Source organism: Metopolophium dirhodum, chromosome 1 (genome assembly GCF_019925205.1).
Source record: "Metopolophium dirhodum isolate CAU chromosome 1, ASM1992520v1, whole genome shotgun sequence".
Classification (NCBI taxonomy): Eukaryota; Metazoa; Arthropoda; class Insecta; order Hemiptera; family Aphididae; genus Metopolophium; species Metopolophium dirhodum.
The window spans coordinates 121,975,539-121,996,422 of NC_083560.1; the positions used below are offsets into that span (position 1 = coordinate 121,975,539).

Here is a 20,884-nt window from a genome sequence, read left to right on the forward strand (position 1 = left end):
TGTGGTTACTAGTAAGATTGTGATATCGGTTTTTAATATATTTATTATTAAATACCATTATGAGTTTAAGTTGTATTGCAATTAAAGTTTTCAGAATTAAAAAAAAATATGAATAGTTTTAAGTATTATTCAGTCCAAATAATAAAATGTTTGCTCTACAAAATGATTATTGATTAGAAATTGAATTTTTAATTTTGAAAACTTTTGTGATTGTGTTTTTAGAATATACCAACGTTGTGTATCTACTGAACACAGTTATAGCTGCTATAATATAACATTGTAGATATAAAATATAATTGAGATTTAAACTAAATAACCCTAATTTATTATATTTATATATTTGTATTACCTACAACATTACATTTAGAATGTAAAAAGTAAGAAAAGTATATGCAGCAACCGCTCTACTGTAGGTACAATTATAGGTGTCGAGTGTACTTTGCCATTGAGTAATATATGCCATTGTATATGAAAAACGATTCTAAGCGGAAACGGTCTGTTACATTTTATGATATATTTTATTGCTATTATAGTAATTTATTTTACAATTACTTAGTAATACGGTATACGTTATACCTTACACGGTATAAATAAGCTTGAAATTAAACCAAATGTTTTTATAATAGAATTTTATGCATAAAACATCGTAATTCATTATGTAAAAGTTTCAAATCCTCACGAATAATATTTTTGAACTAAAAATAATATAATTAAAATTGGTATTCATTTTTTTAAATACCTATCTAGTTATGTCTAAATTTAAACTGAATATATCTATAAAAAAATCATCCATATATTTTATGAATTATTTGGATCCAGTATTAACTACTTATGAGGAAACTTGTATTAAATGTTCAAATTTGAGCTAGCTATACAAATTGAACATAATTTATACATTTTCTATACATATATATTTTAATTATTTGTGCCTGAGCAAACAATTTTTTATCAACATTTATAGAAACAAAATAATTAATTAAATATAGATACCTAGCACAAAATTATTCAAATGGTTTGATCATATTCGTCCATATTGTATAGAAAACGCTAATATAAACATTTTGGGGAAATTTCAAATACCTAGTGTTATTTATTTTTTAATTGTAACATAGCAACATAAAATCGATTTTTCAAATTGTGGTATTGCAACTATTGCGTAAAAATTCCCGTTTACCTTAATTATTTTTAATTGACCAAATTATTTTTAAAAATATTGCAAAATCTTCCAAAATGTATTTACTAAATTAATTTTTCTATCAAACACCATATTGAAATTGAAAAACAAAGAATTATTTATACTATAAACCCACAAAATGTACCCATTCAAAAAAAAAAAATACACATTATTACTGTACAATTAATACATTCATAATTTATCTGCTCTGAAGAATCTAAAATATATAAATGTAAATATATATAATATGTTGGTCAAGATTTAGTTTAGTTAGAATATACCATAGAAGTAGTTAAAATTAAACGTTTATTTTAATTTTTACATTTTCTGGTAGTAATTTGTCATATATAAAATAACACTAATCGTTAAAAAACCAATTATCCTTTGTTAAACTTCCTCAAACGTCCAAAACAGATCCTAAAACTATAATTAATAACATGTAATTAAAAATTGTATGGTATTTATTAGATTTCGGATCGTAACGTTTACGGATTGAGAATCACGCTCTGCGTACCACTTGACCGGTCGTGCACTGTTGAGAGTATCAGTGGTGATCGAAAACTACTCATACGGTAACCGTTTTTAACCAACAAAGACTATTATCGAAACACTGCATTATTTGTATTTTCACTTTCGTGAAGAGTTTCTCATAGCCCTTCAACATGACAGCTGCAACATTGGTTATGTCGTTTTTTCGATTGTTTGGCTGCTGGTTCGCCGACATGGACTTCACTTTATTGGCGGCCGTGAGCTTCATCGACAGCGACAATATGATTAAAAACAATTGTAATATAATTAGGGTTATGTTTATATAATTATATGGATATATTTTCTGTTTATTTTGCTTATAAACTCGACTTGACATAACTGTTAAAATGTAACTATAGGAGCTACCAGTCATTGACTACCATTTTAAAGTACAGTGCATTTCGTGGTGTCGAAATACTTATAGTGTAAGAAGATATATATAAATGTGAACTTTACTTTGGCTAATAATGTAAGATGATACTTAAATCCAAAATAAAATAAACATATTTACATAAACAATTCTATACGTATATGGAATTGTAGAATGTAAAAATTGTGCCAAGTAAAAATGACTTATATAAGTACTTACTTACTGTATTATACGGGCAAATTATTTTTTAACATTAATACTTAAAACTATTTATAATTATTAGTAAGTTATATTACTACTGTAAATATTTTTTTTTTTTTTTTATTGAACAAAAATTTATATTTACAATCTGTATTTACAAATTATATAATAGATTTGATTGATGGGAGGGGGAAGTCACTCAATGGCGGCACCCCATGGAAATCGATTTAAGGAGACAGTAGGCTGCTACACCAGTTCCTTTTCAGGTGCCTGAGTGGATTACCTGAAAGTTGTTTGGATGATAGTTGAGTGATTATAGGATTTGAGTGAGTACCTACTATATGTTTTGTATGTTTTTTTGTAGGTGATCATAGCAATATTATAATTAAAGGTTTGATTGTAGATTTCTTTATGAAGTGATTCATTGGCAATATACCAGGGGGCACCTGATATTAATCGTGGATATATAGACTGGAGTGCTGTAAATAATTATAATTTTTTTTTTTTTATTGGTCTTTAAAGTTTGGCGACTATGGCCATTAGCTGATTGTGAGGTTTTATGATTGTAGATAGTAGGGTTTGTAACGGTAGGGTTTTTACACGTGTGTGTTGTGTTTGGCAAAATTTTTGATCGGGCACCCGTAGGTATCTGCCATGCCCAGGTGGGGGATGGCGGCACTTGTTCTCCGGACACCGTGACTTGTCCGAAGAAAAATGCCACCCACGGCCAAGGAATCGAACTTGGGTCGGCTGCGTCACAGCCGACGCCTTAGTCCGCTCGGCCACTCCATCCCCCATAATTATAATATATTTCTATATTTTCAAATATTGCGTAATTATGCCTGAAGTATATTGGTCATGTGCAATGTGCATTAGCCATAACTATAATACATAATAAAATAGTATATATAATAATTTTTAATAAGATTAAAATATAAGAATAAAGGAGTCATATCAAGCCATATTATTGTTGGTACAGCTTTTTTAAGTTTGTGATACTAACAACATAACTTTATGTGATTTAATTATTTCCAAGATTAAAATATTATTATCAAAACACTATTTCTGGCACAAAAATTTTATTTTTTCGTAAGCTGAAAAAAAATCATGTGTGGGCTACCATTTAGTTATCTACATGAGTTGAAAAATTAGCAATAAACGTCTCGAGGGTTCAATTGATATAACTTTCATAGAAAACGGTTCAATAGTTTTTGAGTTTATTAACTTCGAATCAACTTCCATTTTTAGCTTTATAATCCGACTTCACTTCACCCGTGAAAAAATAAAAAATATAAATTATAGCGTTATATTAGGGCTATGTTTTGGTTTTGGTGTACCTTAGTTCACGGACAAAATATTTGCATCAGTTTACCTCGCTTTGTGAACTAATTTGATAGATATGGACAACTGACCTGTGGAAGATTAGATACAGCACTATGGTATTAATCAAACGTGATTCAAACTACTATCTAAACTTTCTGATATCTCCAAAAACAATTTGGAATTTTCTCAAAATCAGCTAAGTTGTTTTTGAGTACTCGTATAATAGCTAAAAATACAAATTCAACTCAAATATTAACGAATGTTGTTTTAAAACATAATTTCTTTATTTGAAACCATAAATGTGACGATTTTATGCATGCTTTTACCTCATCTATCAAGAAACTAATAGAAACCATAAAAAAAGCTCCAAAGCTCCAATTAAAATTATGTAATCTGAAAACTGTAACTAATAGCAACTATTTATATTTTATATGCAAAAAAAAAATAATCAATTTCCATAGTAAATCTCAAAATTCTTGTTTGAAAACCTCTTGACCAGGTTCAAATTACTGGGTCCAAAAATTGTGAATTTAAATCATCCAAGGAGCAGAGACGCACTCGAACACACAACAAAGTTAAATATGGTACAGACGTACATAAGAATAATTATATGTATTTAGATAATGTGATTCGAAGATTGTTCTTAACAAATGTATCATATCATTAACTAACAATTTGTAAAAATTGTGATAGGTATTTGAAATTTATAACTTACGGCCTAGAATTTCCCTCTTGTAATTCCAAACAACCTTTTGCATATCTAGTTGAATCATCGCTTAAAGATTATCTGCTCGAGACTGCTCCGTTCAATTGCTTCCTTTAAACTGATTCATTTAATCTGGTTCTACTGCTTCAAGTCTAGTCAATAACTCAGCTGCTCTGGTTTGGTTATTTTATGTTCAGATTTCAGGAAACTTTTCGTCGTGTTTCTCTGTCATATTTTATCGAACTAAACCCGATTTTGTGTTGACGGAGAAATAAGAATTTTCAATGGCATATACTATGTTCAGGATTTTTTTTTTTTTTTTATTGGGTAACCCGCGACAACATAGGCCATTGGGTGTGGGGGAGGGTACTGTAGGTTTTTTAAATTGGGTAGGTTGGTACACATGTGTGTCGTGTTTGGGCAGAATTTCTATTGGGGCACCCGTAGGTTTCTGCCGTGCCCCGGGTGGGAGGATGGCGGCACTTGTTCTCCGGACACCATGACTTGCCCGAAGAAAAATGCCGCCCGCGGCCAAGGTATTGAATTCGGGTCGGCTGTGTCGCAGCCAACGCCTTAGTCCACTCGGCCACTCCGTCCCCCGTCCAGGATATGTTGTGTTGTTCAAATTTGGTAACCACGCTACCAGTTAATTTCATAAAATTATAAGTTAGAAAAGTAAATTATTGTTTTCAAAAAATGATTTATTGTTTGGGTATTAAAATATATATTATTAATATTAATACATTAAAATATTGTAAGATGTAATGGTAAAAATACACATAAGTCAAATAACAGTGCAGTTAAATTATAGTTATAATAAAGTTAAGCAATTAAAAGAAAATACCTATTTATATATACTATTGACGGTTATCGCTGTATATTATTGTGTATATCTACCTGTTTTATATAGTCATCGTATTACTATAAATTTCATAGCACTATTGGTTTCCAAAATATTTCTGGCTGAAACGACCAATATTATTTTGGTTTAAACAGGTATCGCCCAAATTACAGTTCAAAAATTAATATATCTTTGGTAATTATAATCAAATGGAATCTTTGGATCTTTATTATCTTTATAGTTGATAGTGAATGAAAAGTAGTTGACCCCCATCGTCCATGCATTACCAATAATAAGTACCTAATTAACTAAAAATAGGAAATTAAACATTTCAATTTAAACATTAAATTATCACTTTTATCTTTTAGTTACTATGATAAGTATTTATTAATAAAACGAACATTATTAAAATTAGGTATATGTGACTACAATAAACATAATAATAAATATTTGATCCGTTGAATTCAAATCCATTAATCAAATAGGTTACCAATCCTATATAAAAAAAAGTAGTGATTAATGACACACAAAACGACAATGAATTGATCTGAAGTCACTCTTCAGAGTGCAAATGTAGTAATATATTACGAATACTAACTAGGTGTTTCTATGTTGCGAATGTGATATTACTACAACATATATGAAACATTTAATTTTTATGTAGATATTTATTTTATTTAAACTCAAACCTATGCGAGAAGTCTATAATTTGATCATAACATTTACATCATAAGCGAATATTACAAAATGCTCTACTATTATTACAGTTCAGTTTAATATATTTAATATTTAAAATAATTTAATTAATTTAAATTCATGTATCTTATATTTATTCTCGGTGAACTCAAGATTTTGTTATGCTCACAGGCAATGGTATATTAGTTTAATCATAACGGTTACTTGTATATTTTGTATCAATTTGTCAATTAAATGAAATGTTTGACCAAAACCTAATTTATTCAGTTTACATTATTCATATTTAATTTACTCTTATCAACTCTTTCAGAAGACAGTAGACAGTAAATTCAAACAATATTCTCTCATGGGCAGCTATTTACAATATAATTTATGATATAACAGCTAAAACTACACAACTATCTATTGATATTATTATACTAACAACAACTATATAACATACCACCACTCAAGGCTCATTTTAGCAGTAAATTAATTATTTGTAAACAGATCTTCAAGGTTACTTGTACTAGATTAATGCAAAATGTAACGAACAACTACTGTTCAGCAAAATACTCCAATTATTTCACTTTATAATATACCTAATATTAATTAATAATAAATGAAATAAAAAAAAATAAACAAAATGATTTTAGGACATTATTTAAATGTATTAAATTTAAAGTTAAAAAAAAAATGAACCCCTATCTCATAACCAGTGTTGAGGAACAGTATTTACTGTTTTAAATATTCAAACACACAATCTATATAGTTATTCTAGTTATATAGTACGTGTACCTAAATTTTAAAATATATATTTAACAAATGGTTTGGTTTTCAAGTATATAATATATTATATTTATGCATGATTAAATTTAAAAGGGCCGTCATTCGGTTGGATAGTTATAAAGTTAAAATTACGTAAGGAAATATACATAGGTAACAAATTATTGTTTCAAAAAAATGTTACAATTTATAAAGTTATTTACAAATTTCACTGCATTATATTTATAAATAGGTACAAGTAGTGTTAACAATTTGAATTCTTCCTATTGTAATTATAGACAATCTGTATAGGTAATAAATGGCTGACAAGATGAGTGACTATCATTATTATCTTTATTATATATTATTATGACATAATAACATGCTATTGTCATTATCTACTTATATACATTATTATCTCAGCTCAAACGACACCCATCTGTCTGATCTCGACACCAGCAGTCTCCCCGTGTGGCTGTGTCTGTCTCCGGCTTTGGTTAGACATAGTGGTTAAACTATATACTATATACATATTTAAATGTGTCATATTTTTAAGTAATATAAATTAATTATTTCAATATTTTTGATATACGAGTTGAATTTTTGTACAATATTAAATTTTAAATAAATCAACATCTAACCTATTTCTTCTTCCGTTTATTCTTTACACAATGGACAATTATGTTCATTTTAAACAATATTATCAATTTATATGTGCTAAACTATAGGTACCCATCTAATGATAATATCATTGGAAATATACTGATTTTCACTTGGTATGAAGTTGAAATGGACGCAATCAACTGATAAAAATTGTATGTCTTGCGCCGACGCGCCGTACGGAGATATCCGGTTTTTGACGCATCGTATTCAGTGTTGTATACGAAATCGTATTCAAATAATAATATTATGTAGCATTTAAAAAGAGCATGATATCAAAGTTAGGTATCACAACTGATGCCAATGAATTGAGTGTGGGGAGGCCTTGAGTCTCGCAAAATAAACTTCAATGCAAGACTCGTTTCACCGTGATAACGCCGCCGCACTACACAATGGCGACGCGAAAATGGTTTGATCGACAATCATTGAGAATCGGATTTCATCGGTGAACGCAAATAAACTGGTCGAACTGATCTACAAAAAATATCAAAGTACCTAACGTAAAAAAATAAGGAAAGTTGTCGAGGTATTGTAATATAATATTAATTGCTGAATAAATTTAAAAAAAAAGTACCTACCTATAGGTATATGTAGAAACAGAATCATAGCTCAACCTTATAATTTATAACTAATAAGAATCACTAAATAAATAAGTACAGCAATACATCTGTTTTCAGAAATGACAACACTCAATAGGTATACATATTGCGGAGACCATATACAATATAATATAGGTCTGTAATCTTTACCAAACTCTTGAATGGGCTGCAGATGCATAAAACCGCGTAAGTTACTTTTTTTATAGTTTATTTTCATTACGCAGTAATTCTTATATTTTGCCATAAAATTATTTTCGCATTATTTATAGTTTATCCAACTACATTCTTGCAGCAACAGTCATTACATTTCATATTGTTCCGCTTTCATTCACATCAGTTACAATATTTAAGACAAGCCATACAATAACACAAAAGTAATAAATATTGTATTAATATCTTTAAAAGATAACTGCCAAACTTTTATGCCCTTATTATTAGTTATGCATATGGCTCCAAATCAATAGTTACAACGTTGTTTAAATGTATTTAAAAGTTTGTCTATACATCCTAATCATAATCAAAATCCTATATATAATATAGGTGCCTTATAATTATGTATCATAATAAAATATTTAAGTTATAACCCACCAACATAAGCATAACCATTCTACACTTAACGTCACTTAAATAGTATTTTAGTTCATCGAACTCACTCATATTAGATCTTTAATTAAATATTGTATTCCATTAAAACGTAGGAAGAAAAAAAATATTGTATACATATATTATATAGAATAAGTATATATGTATAATGATAGAAGAACAAAAGGAAATAAGTGCATCACTCACACAGTATAATAGAATACCATTATGTCATTATCAAACACAACTGCTAACATTGAAATCAGGGCTTGCATTTGAAAAAAAATTCCTTTTTATGTTATTTACAATTAAAACGTTACACAATTTTGCATTCATCATTATTTAGAATTGAAACGTTATTCAAGTTTTGCGTTTATCGTTATTTAAAATTGTGTTAATACCTATTAAATTCAAAAATAATAACTAACGCGGGTAACTAATGACCCGAATACGGAATATAATATAATCAATTCTTAGATTGTTCACATGAAATAAATATTTCTACGAAACCATTAACCTTTCAAATATATAGATTTAAAATATTTTGTTTTGCGTTATTTTTCGTTAAATGATATTCTATAAATTACGTTTTGCGTTATGTTTTGTTTAATGATTTATAATATTTTTTTTAATTGTTTTATTTTGTTTTTCGGTATTTAATTATTTTTGATTATCGCTTCCCGTTATAATAGCATTTACAAATTTCAATCTTTTTTGGTCAAATATTACGTTGTAATCATAACGTTATTATAACGTTTGGAAGCCCTTATTTAAATACATAAACTATTATATTTACATTACTTACCGTCTAAATTATATATAGAACGGAGACTCGTCCGAGATTTATATTCTGCAACCGTTGTCCACATTATATACAGTAGGTACCTAGGTATACTCGTGAGCAGGTAAACGATATTATTTTCCGTCGTCGGTTAGTCTTAATTCTTACTGAAAAAGATGGCCGCTCATATTTTTATCTGCGTTCACCACGTCGTCTGATTTTCAATACCATTCTCAATCAAACCGTTTTAGCATCGTTACGGCGTCGTGAGTGGTGTGAAGTGCTACACAATTACGGTGGAATGAGTCGTGTACGTATTATTATTGATATATAAACATAATATAGCATTTATAATCAATATGGTATTATATTTGCGAGCAGTGTCATTTCCGGTCCAACGAGATGCATCCGTTTTCCGAGAATGCCGAGAATTACGATCCAAAGGCGGCACTCCATGGTATATTAGACACGCACCATGCCACCTATATAATTCACTGGTTATAGAGATAAATAGTTGTTCATAATATACTACAATGATCGTAATGTAGCCAATATTAGCCATATATTAGGTACAAAGTAAAATAATGAATAAAATATTCAAATTATAATAATATTTTCAAATACTTAGATTTTGTATTATTATAAATAGTATCCTGTAAACTTTGATTTTTTTAAATGAGTATCACTCTTTTTTCTTGTTATTTGTCAAGCATATGACTTTTTGAAAAGTTGTATGTAGGTACCTATCTAAATTGAATTCGAACTATAGTAATTAATTTTTGAGGTTTTTAGCTTTGTGTTCTAATGTCTTCAATGGTAATTAGTTTGGAGTATATGGGCCAAGGTATGATGATTTTGAATGAAAATTAAAGTTACCTACTAATACTACTCTATTTATATTGTATTATTTCTAAAAAAATTCTTATCTTTCTGTTTATATTGCTGTAAACCATTATAGGACTATTATCCTATAAATAAATTGTACACATTTTGATTTGGTTACAACATTTTTAAAAAATGTATCTGCCTAAAAATTCACATTAAAAATTAAATTCTTAGGTCACACTTCACGTGCTAATTAATTAGTATGGAGAAAATGTCTATCCTATTCTATTTTCAATAATACAAACTAGAATGTTAATAAAACACATCGATAGTTATAATTGACACAGCATAAAATACACATAATATTAACTCAACGCAGGTCTGAGTACCTAGCGTGCAAACGACTCATCATAACTTGTACTCAAATAATATGGCTCACTATGAACAGATTACAGACATAATTATATCATATTATAAAAATATGAATGTTGAATAATTGTTTACTAGTACAAAGTAAACATCTTTGAAAACTATACTACAAACAAATTACAGACACCATAGCTGGAGAAATATGGAGCGGCGCGATGTAGGTGTACGCTGAGTGCCTTTAATGAGGAGTATCAAATATTTATTTAGGTACATTTTACACATTGGCATTTAAATATTTTATTTAAAAACAAACTATAATAATACTCATAAATAAATATTTGCATAAATTGTATCATAAACAATTACATTTTTAAAAATGAAGTGTTGTAAAGATTAATAATGATTCCAAACGAATGATTGTTATTTTTCAGTGATATAGAATTTTCTCAAAATACCTATCTTATATACCTATCTTTCTTTGTAAGTGTTTAGTACCTTTTTTTAGCCACTTTTCATAAATTATATTTTGTTGATACGAACCCTTACAACTGTATAATTCTTAAAATACTGGTGTAGTAGTGTGTGTTAGTTCCCGATTTTCAAGATGATATTAAAATAATAAAAAAAACCAATGAAAATATCTTGTATTATACCTATGTTTACGGGAATTTATTTAAAACTGACACTGTACATATAGAAACCATATAAGTATGTCATGAAAAAATAACGACATTAAAAGGTAATTTAACAATAGGTAAATAGTATTGTTAAATATTATAATTAATACAATAAATTAAATAAACAATTAACATTATATTATTACTAATGCATTTTAAGTGAATGACTAACTTACAGGAAAAAACATTATCTCATATAGGTACATTATTTTAAAATACCATCACACATAATTACAGTAAGCTTAATGGTAAAAAATTCTTTAATCCGACATTACGATAGCTTAGTATTTATAAATTAGATTATTTGTAATGTTTAGATGTTAGGAGAAATAAAGGTTATAATTAATAAATGTTTTAATTTGTAAATATATTCTTAATATTATATTGTCATTGGGTATAATATAAAAATAAAGTATTGAGTATAATATTAAGTATTTCGTATTAAAATAAAAAGAAAAAACACTAATTTGTAAATGGATAATTATTGTAAATTACTAAATAATTTTTGTAAGTTATTGATGATACATAATTATTTTGAATTAATATATACTACAATGCGTAAAACCTAATTAAATGTTACCTACTATTGTAAACAATATAATTAAATTAACTGTTGAAAAAGTAAGTTTAATAGAGAAATTGTGTACTTTATAATATTAATACCTGTCCTAATGAATACTGAAAATGTATCATCCAAGTAAATAAACTTAAATAGTATCAAATGATCTATTCTTAAGTTTGTCAAAAATCTTCTAGAATTAGTATTTTTGATGTATTGTTTTTTTAAATTAATTTATAGTAATTTCTACCTGTCACTAGCCACGTCATACCATTTTACATCATAACTACTGTTGATACTAAAACCATTTACCTAATTTAGAATCTTGGCAGTAAACAACATATTTTGTACTAACTTCTTTGTTTATTTCTGTAATAAAAACTTATGCGAAAACTTGTATTCAGTTTTGCATTGTATATTATCATAAATTACGAAAAAAATTTAATGTTAGAACAATTAAATTTACTTTAAATTGCTTATTATGAGGCGAAATATTTTGATAATAAATTGTACTCTGTCTATAAAATGCTAGAATAAATATTTGATGCAAATGTAAAGTGTATACTTTTTATTGTTTTAGAATTAAACCAAAATAATAAAACCGATTTTGCTAAAAACATTTTAATATTCCCGGTTTTTGTAGTTATTTTTGAATTTTTACCAATTATTTTTATTTGTAGTAAGATTCTTAAAGATCTTCTTAAAGTGCCAATTCGATATAATTTTTTTACCACTCTTCTCACAGTTGAATATTGATGTATTTTTACTTCTCCAAATGGTAAATAAAAAAAAAACAAATGAATGTTATTCGTAACAACTATAATAATATATTGATTTATATTTTATATTTTTCTGCTTATCATTTATAGGTTATGTACCATACATATTTATATGATCAACTTGAAATGTTATGTATACCTTATTTTCATAAAAACTCAAATACTTAAATTAGTCCACTAAGTTTTCGATAGTAATATATCGGTCAGTGTGCGCTGTCTTTGTCGAATGGTCGTAGTGTAGAATGTAGATATGTAGCTTGTTTGTATTTATAAGAATGATGTATACTCGTATTTATATATTTTAATATTGGACATAAGATAGTATGTACAACGAATAATTACTATAGGCGCATTATAATTTTAATACACAATTTTATTTAGATTACCTACTTGACTATGTATGCAAAATAGAACTTAACTAAGAGTCAGATAACTAATTTTCCCGATTAATAATATACATGATAGAAGTCTAGATCAGAAATTAAACAAAAATACATTTATATTGAACAACTCGATATTGAAGGTAGGTAGGGGACCCATTGTTTATTGTTTTTATATACCTACTAGTTCTCCGAGCGTCGCTGGGGGAGACCCCCAAGCCCCCCGAGTTAGCGAAGAGTTTTAACCGATGTTGGAAGCTGCAGTGGTCTTTTGGTCTGGTCGTCGGTATCGAGCCGGTTGGTGTGTGATAAGGAGGTCTGATGATAAGGTTAGGACCACCGTGGTTCGACGTGGTAGCCCCGGTTATGCCGCTGGAAATTCGAAATTCCGTAAAAAAATCATATAGCCGCCGTGAATTTTTTTGATGTCTAGCAGGTCAGTCACTTCAGTTATCCGGGTAGGAAATACGACTTCATCGGATAGCGGACAATGTGGGACGGCCGGGTCACGGCATCAGGTATGCAATCCAACTGCGTCGGATCGCAAACAACGTTCTTTATTACTGCTACCAAAAACGCGACATTACGTGAAAAAAAATTTTAAAAAATTCGTGTGTCCATGCAAATTATATAGCCGCCATGTATTTTGGGTGTCTAGCAGGGTAGTCACCTCAGTTATCCGGGTAGGCAATCTGGGTAGGCGACGGCCGGGTCACGTCATAAGGTATGCAATCCGACTGCGTCGGATCGCGGACAGCGTTCATTACTGTCACCAATAAAGCAAAAATAATAAAGCAAAGTAATAAACTACGTGAAAAAAAATTGCATTCATGCAAATCATATAGCCAACGAATTTGTTTGGGTGTCTAGCAGGTACTTAGAATGACGTTCGCCGTAGTATATAAACTACACACAATGCAAACCTTATAGGTACTACACAAACCAAAAAAACATATTGTATATACTTACTTATGATATATGAACTGATAAATACATACATATCAATATAATATTACAGTTGTCAGGTGAGTTAACTGGTTGAGGTAGGTAATCAAAATGCCACTTTCTCATTTTGGTAATTAATAATTTAATGTAGCATACAAATACTGCTACAGTTACTAACCTACCTACAGACCGTATCGGTTAGTGGCTATATCGTGTATATTTATACCAAATCAAATATATAAATACCAATATAAGGAAGCCACGGCGTGACCGAGTAGGCAAAAGGGCAAAAGGCAGTCAAATATAATATAATAATAACGCAGTTTATTGAATCAAAAAAAAATCAATAAAAAAAATCGAACTTTTCGACGCATGTATTTATGCCTGTATATAGTAAGTGGTAAAACTCGACTTTTCAAAAAAATTATAGATAAACATGCGCGACGGCGGCGGACCCGCCGGGAACAAAGTACGACCGCGCGCGGCCTGTAAATTTAGCGGGGAACGCGAATAAGGTCCGAGCGAGGACGCAGGAAGTCCTCAAAGGGGGTAAAGATTGATATCTTCATACATAAACTAAATTATTTATATTAATAGATTAATAAATAAACTAATCAATAAAATATATAAGTTTTTATCTTTAAATATAAATACATAGTTCTTCGTAAATATACCTTTTCTTTTTTTTGATAATATTTTTTATATAAACTTATAATCTCTAAGTTCTTCGTAAATATACCTTTTTTTCTGATATATAATATATAATATTACAAAGCAGAGGCCTGGGAGACCGCTCATCGAATTTTTTCATTGGCCGTCTCAAAAATTTTGATTGAGCGCCACAAAAGTAATCCGTTTTCCCTCAATTCTCTCTATAGCAGTACGAAAAATCCACACGGGTCTCTGCTTTATAGTTTTAGATAAATAAATAACCTTTGTTTGTTTTTTATAAAATTGAAAAATGTATAACAAAAAGTCAAAGTTCAAAGTCGCTAACTTGATACCTATACTTGTAGTTGATGCATTAATATCTCATTGCACCCACTGCAGTTAAACGTTTCTTATAATAAAATATTCTTACCTAACCTAACCGTCTTCACCTGACGCCCGTATTAGACAGTCATGGGCATTTAAGAAATAATTTTGATGTTACCGTATACCGTGAGTGATTTTGAATATAGAAAACTGTCATGGACCGATACCGAAGTTGTAGAGACTTTTAGAGAATATTAACTATACATGACGTGATGTATGTATTTCGCAATATGGTTAAAACAGACTAATTATGTATAATAAAAGCTTATAGATTTATATCGAAAGCCGGTTCACTAACCTAACCCAACCCAAAACGGACGAACCCTGCAACCGGCTCTGGTGCTTTGGGCTGACGCGATCACGTGTACACTCGTATGTTTTCGCGGGGCGAAAAACGAAATGAATAACGCGCCGGAAAACGGTCGGATTTGAGCAGGGGTGGGGGGAGGGGTGAAAAAAAAAAATAAAAAGGAAAAAGTTCGCCGACCGCTGACGTCGACCGGCCCGCCGCGAGCGCCTCCGGCGTTGTCGTCATCGTCACCGTACACCCACGAGGCGCACACACCTACACCCACGCACACACATGCACATTAACCGCATGCACATACATACACGTTAGCTGCCCAAGTATTATAATAATATGATGTATGTGTGAGTCGTGTGGGTGCCAGCGACTTACCCGGTGCGTCATCGTAGCCGCCTGTGACAGCGCGATGGGTGGGGGTGTCGGTGGGACGTTGGCGTCGAATGGTGTGGTGGTGCGAAGCGACCGCGGTAGCTGCGCGGGGAAAGGATTGGGGGGATGGTGGATGGGGGTGAAGGAGTTGGTCGCATACTGAGGCAAACTACAACACCGTAGTCGTTGGTGATACGCGCGCGCCGTCGCCGCCCACGCCACCGCCGCCACCGCCGCCTCGGTTCGGGGCTTTTAGTGAGGGCGAGGTCGGGTCGGCACACGTTATAATATTGATTCGGCGCCGCGCGCGAGTGTATACATTATAATAACGTGCAATTTACGGGGACTGCGTACAACTGCATTCTTCGTCGTGACGCATTACCACCGGAGTGCCGCTCGCAGACGGTTTTTGGCGACAGGTACGTTATGTACTTGTATTGTAATTTTATGGACAACAGTTGTACAATTACATAACAGTTACTGTTATTTGAACACGTTGAGACCACCTTTGGGCAGAAAGAGAGAGAGAGATAGAGAGAGGGTGAGAGAGAAAGAGAGAGAGATGGTGCGAGAAATATAGAAAAAACGCAAACGCGTTTAAATAAAAAAAACGTGCCTTTGAACTACGGATCTCACGATGGACGGGCGTTTTAAAATGTAGGGCCGCTCAGGGGTGTTACCCGCGTCGATACACAAAGAGTTGGCATTTTTTTTCTCCTAATTTTTCGCCCATCCCTACTCGGTGCGCCGCACGCATTGCACACGCTGCGGCCGCCGCCACCGCCGTCGCGGTCGTCTCCTCGTTGTCGCGCCACCGCACGCGCAGTTTCATCCACGCGCACGAACACCATCGTCTGTCGTTGCCCTCCCCGCATCGTTTGGATAACGATTCTAATTTACCCCCATTCCCACCGTGATCCTCCCCCAAAACCGTTTCCTCGGCGATAGTAATTTAAAAGATAACAATATTATTACTATAATAATAATATAATATCGCGAATTCCGTCGTTCTATTTTACAACCGTAATAACAGCACTTATACTACCATCATCGTCACCACCGCCGCGGCCGCCTCCGTCAACGCAAACGACGCCGACGGGACACCACCGCCGGCACCGCCGTTGCCGCGATCGTCGTTCGATCGACGACAGATTCGCGCGGACGGTACTCGCATTCACACACGTACACGCGTGCGCGCGCACACACACACACACACACACACACACACACAAACGGACACGCACAAGCGCGCATACACAAACAAACGCACACGCCCACACGCGCACGCGCCCGCACACACACACGCACACACAAGCTCACACGCACCTGACGCCGAGCACCACACGCCACTCGCACACGCACGTTACACAGAAGTGGTCGACGGTCGCCGCGCGATATCCGACTCAGTCGACGGACGCAGTTTGCACCGGTACCATCACTGCCGCCGCGGTCGTCCATCGTCGTCGAGAGCCAACGCCGCCGAAACACACGCGGCCGCACAATGTCCGTCGTCCACCGGTCCACCACGTTCCGATGCGTTTTGTTTACTGCAGGTAAAGAAAAATTTTTTTTTCTTTATTCATCCAGCCTGTCTACAGGCCGACCTCCGTGGAGGTCCAGTCGATTATAATAATATTATTTGTTTCATTAATAATTATTATAATCTTACGTATTATAACCACTTTTAACTGTAAATAGTAACACGGATTTATAGTAGTATTATTATAGGTAGTTACTGTTTATTGCCAATGGCATTATTATTAATATGATATACGTAGTATTACGGTAGATACCGCGGTAGCAGTAAATAATATCACTGCATAGTCGCTGTGATCGTCTTTTGTATCTCGCACGTCTGGTGGAATTTTTGTTTTGTTTTTTTTTTTTTTTTTTTTGGCACTAATTATCCACGATTACCTATCCCTCTCCTGGAATACACAATTAGCGAGTCTGCTACTCGGTACCATATTATCGTACTCGCCTTTGACACGTCCGACGAACAGCTTTCCAACAATGCTGGTTCGTTTCCTCTTCCCATCTATTTCGCTCCTTGATGCGTGAACTGATTACCTAAGTACTCCCCTAGTCCATCCAACACGTTTCGATGGGCTTTGGGACAGCACAGCCCCAAGTCCCGTTAACACATTCACGCTATATTAGTTAAAGTATATCATATATTATGTTGATTAGTATTTTTACGGTGATCAGTTATAATACGATTTTCATTTTTTTTCCATTTCAGCGGTCTACTCTTTAATAATATTATGCCTTTAGTACATAATGATATATTTTGCTATTACGTCTTATGTATGTTGTCTACGTATGTCCGTAGATCATGTTATGAAATACATGAACAGAAAAATCTTCATATTTTCATTTAACTATTATAGTGCTTGACTAATGTACTCATGTATAATATCTGTCAGCTACTCATTAGATTAAAATTTTAATTAAAATTTTAAATTGTACGTTGATTTGTTGATTTTGTTCTGTATAATTAACTGTTTCTGAGGAATGATGATATTATACAATCGTATCTTAATTTATATTACCTGTATGTTATTTATTGTGAAAAAATAACACATGAACATTGAACACGTGTAGATTACTTGTTTTCTCTGATATTAATAATTAGGTAATATTGGGTACCTACCTATATAGTAATTTATAATACTGAACTATAGCACATAATATAATGAGATTACCTAATTAGTTTGTAATTAGTATTAGTTTAATATTTAAACAGAATATGAGGCAGTTCACAGGCGTTACATCGACAATCTTTTTATGAGTAAACCAAATAATAGATTTATTAAATCTGTGGTATTTACGTAATATCTGTGCTAAATATTAAAATATTAAACATTTATAACAGGTATACCTACTAACAAAACACAATGATGTAACTTGATGGAATTTATCATCTATAAAAACATTCTTCTTATTTATGCCTACCACTTTATGTTTATATATAGGGTAATTTCCACATTTTATAATCTTATAATGAATTTAATCAAATTGAGATTTTTGGAGGTAAGTTACTATAAGGACTATATTCGATTTTTTCCACATAGTTTAAATAATGTCCTATTGTGATGAAAACTTATTTTTCCACCAACTTTTTTTCATGTGATTTATGAAGCAGATAATTTTATTGAAATATTTATATAGGTATTTTACCCAAAATTTGAACGAATAGTTTATGAATTATTAAAAAGTATTTATACTAATGATAATAATATAGTCCTTAAAAAAGGGTTTTACTATAATATATATATATTTAATCTAATGTATACTTATAAATTATAACTACTCAGACAATTTTTATATGTTATATAGTTAATTATTAATATTTTCATATCATCGTGTCCCCATATCTTCTAAACCCATAACCATGGACCCATTATCTTCAATACACCAAGTTAAAATAATCAAAAAATATTAGCTCAAAATTTGACATAGATATACCCACATTTTCAAGAATGTATCTGGCTTAACAAACATAAAGTATAAAAATGTTCTACTTCTATAAATTTTTTTAAAATATTATTATGTTCCGAATAAAAAGTTATACCTACTAATCTAAAATTAGTTTATGGCAATATTTTTCTAATTAATTACAAAATACAAATGAAAACCGCCCCTCACTGAGCTTACGCCAATGTGTGTCATACATCATATGTTCGTAAATAAATTATTATATTTATTTAATGAACAAAATAAATAAGAACCATTTAAAATAGTTTACCTATTCCAAATATTATATGTTTTACGTGTATAAATAATAATAATAATAAAGCAAATAAATGAAATATTAACTTAATATCATAATGATATTTAATTTAATTATTTATAAAACCATATTTTATGAATAAAAAGCATCTAATTAAAAAAATCAATACTCATGTATATAATATATATAATAATAACATTTAAAAAGTAAAAATCGTGAGAGTAACACTCAGAAACAGAATGGGTTTTTCTAAGGTTGTATTGTATCTAATATACTAGATAAAGATGAAGGTTTTATTAAAAAGGAGCTTTACCGACATATTTTATTACCATGCTATAAAATATTTTCGAAAACAACTGCTAATTACCTAACATATTCTCATAAAAGTAAAACCTGGATAAATGTAAATGCATACAACTTTTTACTACACTCAAAATTAAAAAGTTGTCTACTGAAAAACAAAACGACTACTGTGACGTAGAATCATACCTTCCTTTTTCGTGTAGAATCAAAGTAGATTTTTTTTCGTTTTTTAAATAGTTTGAACTGACAAAAAGTTTATTAAAATATTATTCTGTATTCATAATTAGAGTCATAATGAGAAAACATTATTTTTAGTTAAAGTGAAGAGCTCCAATATGTATAAGTGAATAACCATATTCTTCATATCTTGTTGTATATTAGAAACTACACATTTCCCGAATAAAATAGCAGTCCTACCAAGATTTAACATTGAAACGGAGTTCCGTACTAGTGATTACTGGATACTACTATTTTCTATGTTTTATCGACTATTCATAATATTTATATTTTTAAGATGACGTAAATAATTTGCTTACAACATCTGGGCACGTATTCTGTTAATTTAATTTATAAAGAATATTAAGGTAGGTAATCAACAAAATAAAACAAAATAGTCACATTCATTTTATTATTATCTTAAAATTTGAAAATAGCAAACAGACAAAATATATTAGCGTCAGACGTGCTTTGCTAAAAATCGATTTTTAAATTCGAAGTTTTATTATAGCTTACTATGTTTAATAATACAAAATACTGAGCCAACGTAAAACGAGTACCGAACGGCCAACACGCGGTCTCTGTATATCACGTATTTATGCTTTAAAATTATATATTATTCAAAAACTAAACTTGAAACATCCTCCAGGATTTATACTTAAATCGTTTTTATAATACAATTTTAGATGGTTTACTTTCTGAACATGATTTTTTTTTATAGCATTCATTTCTATTTTTTACATGTATTATATCTTTTAAAAAACAAAAACTTGCACCATGTAACATTTAAGAAAAACAATAGTCCACTTAATAAGAAAAATTCGTTAATAGTTCTCAGTAGGTATTATTATTTCAGAAAACGAAATTGTTTATTTAACATTTTTTGAACTAAGATTTTATAATTAAGAATAACCATTTATTAGTGTTCATACGAATGAAATAATATTACGTATAAACGGCAGACACACAAATACAAATACAATGTTATATAAATAAAAATATATATATATTATATTTTATATTATTTTGAATGCATTTTTACGTTTATAATAATATAATAGGTAAATCTAAAGTTTTATTTTGAAATAGACTATTTATCTACATGTAATTTCACAACCTATAGTCTATATTCTATAATATGAACATATATAATTTACGTATAAAATAGAGTGGAATAGTTTA

The 20,884-nt window shown here is 30.7% G+C and overlaps 1 protein-coding gene across 2 annotated transcripts in view; it reads left to right on the forward strand.

Moving 5' to 3' along the window:
• The first annotated feature begins 15,643 nt into the window (after positions 1-15,643).
• The window catches only part of LOC132934778 (lysosome-associated membrane glycoprotein 5), a 39,331-nt gene continuing 34,090 nt past the window's right edge, over positions 15,644-20,884 (forward strand). For both annotated transcript variants that reach the window (XM_061001120.1, XM_061001121.1), the window contains exon 1: positions 15,644-17,003. In XM_061001120.1, the coding sequence (XP_060857103.1) occupies positions 16,952-17,003 (52 nt within the window). In that variant the 5' untranslated portion in view covers positions 15,644-16,951. The remainder of the gene's footprint in view (positions 17,004-20,884) is intronic.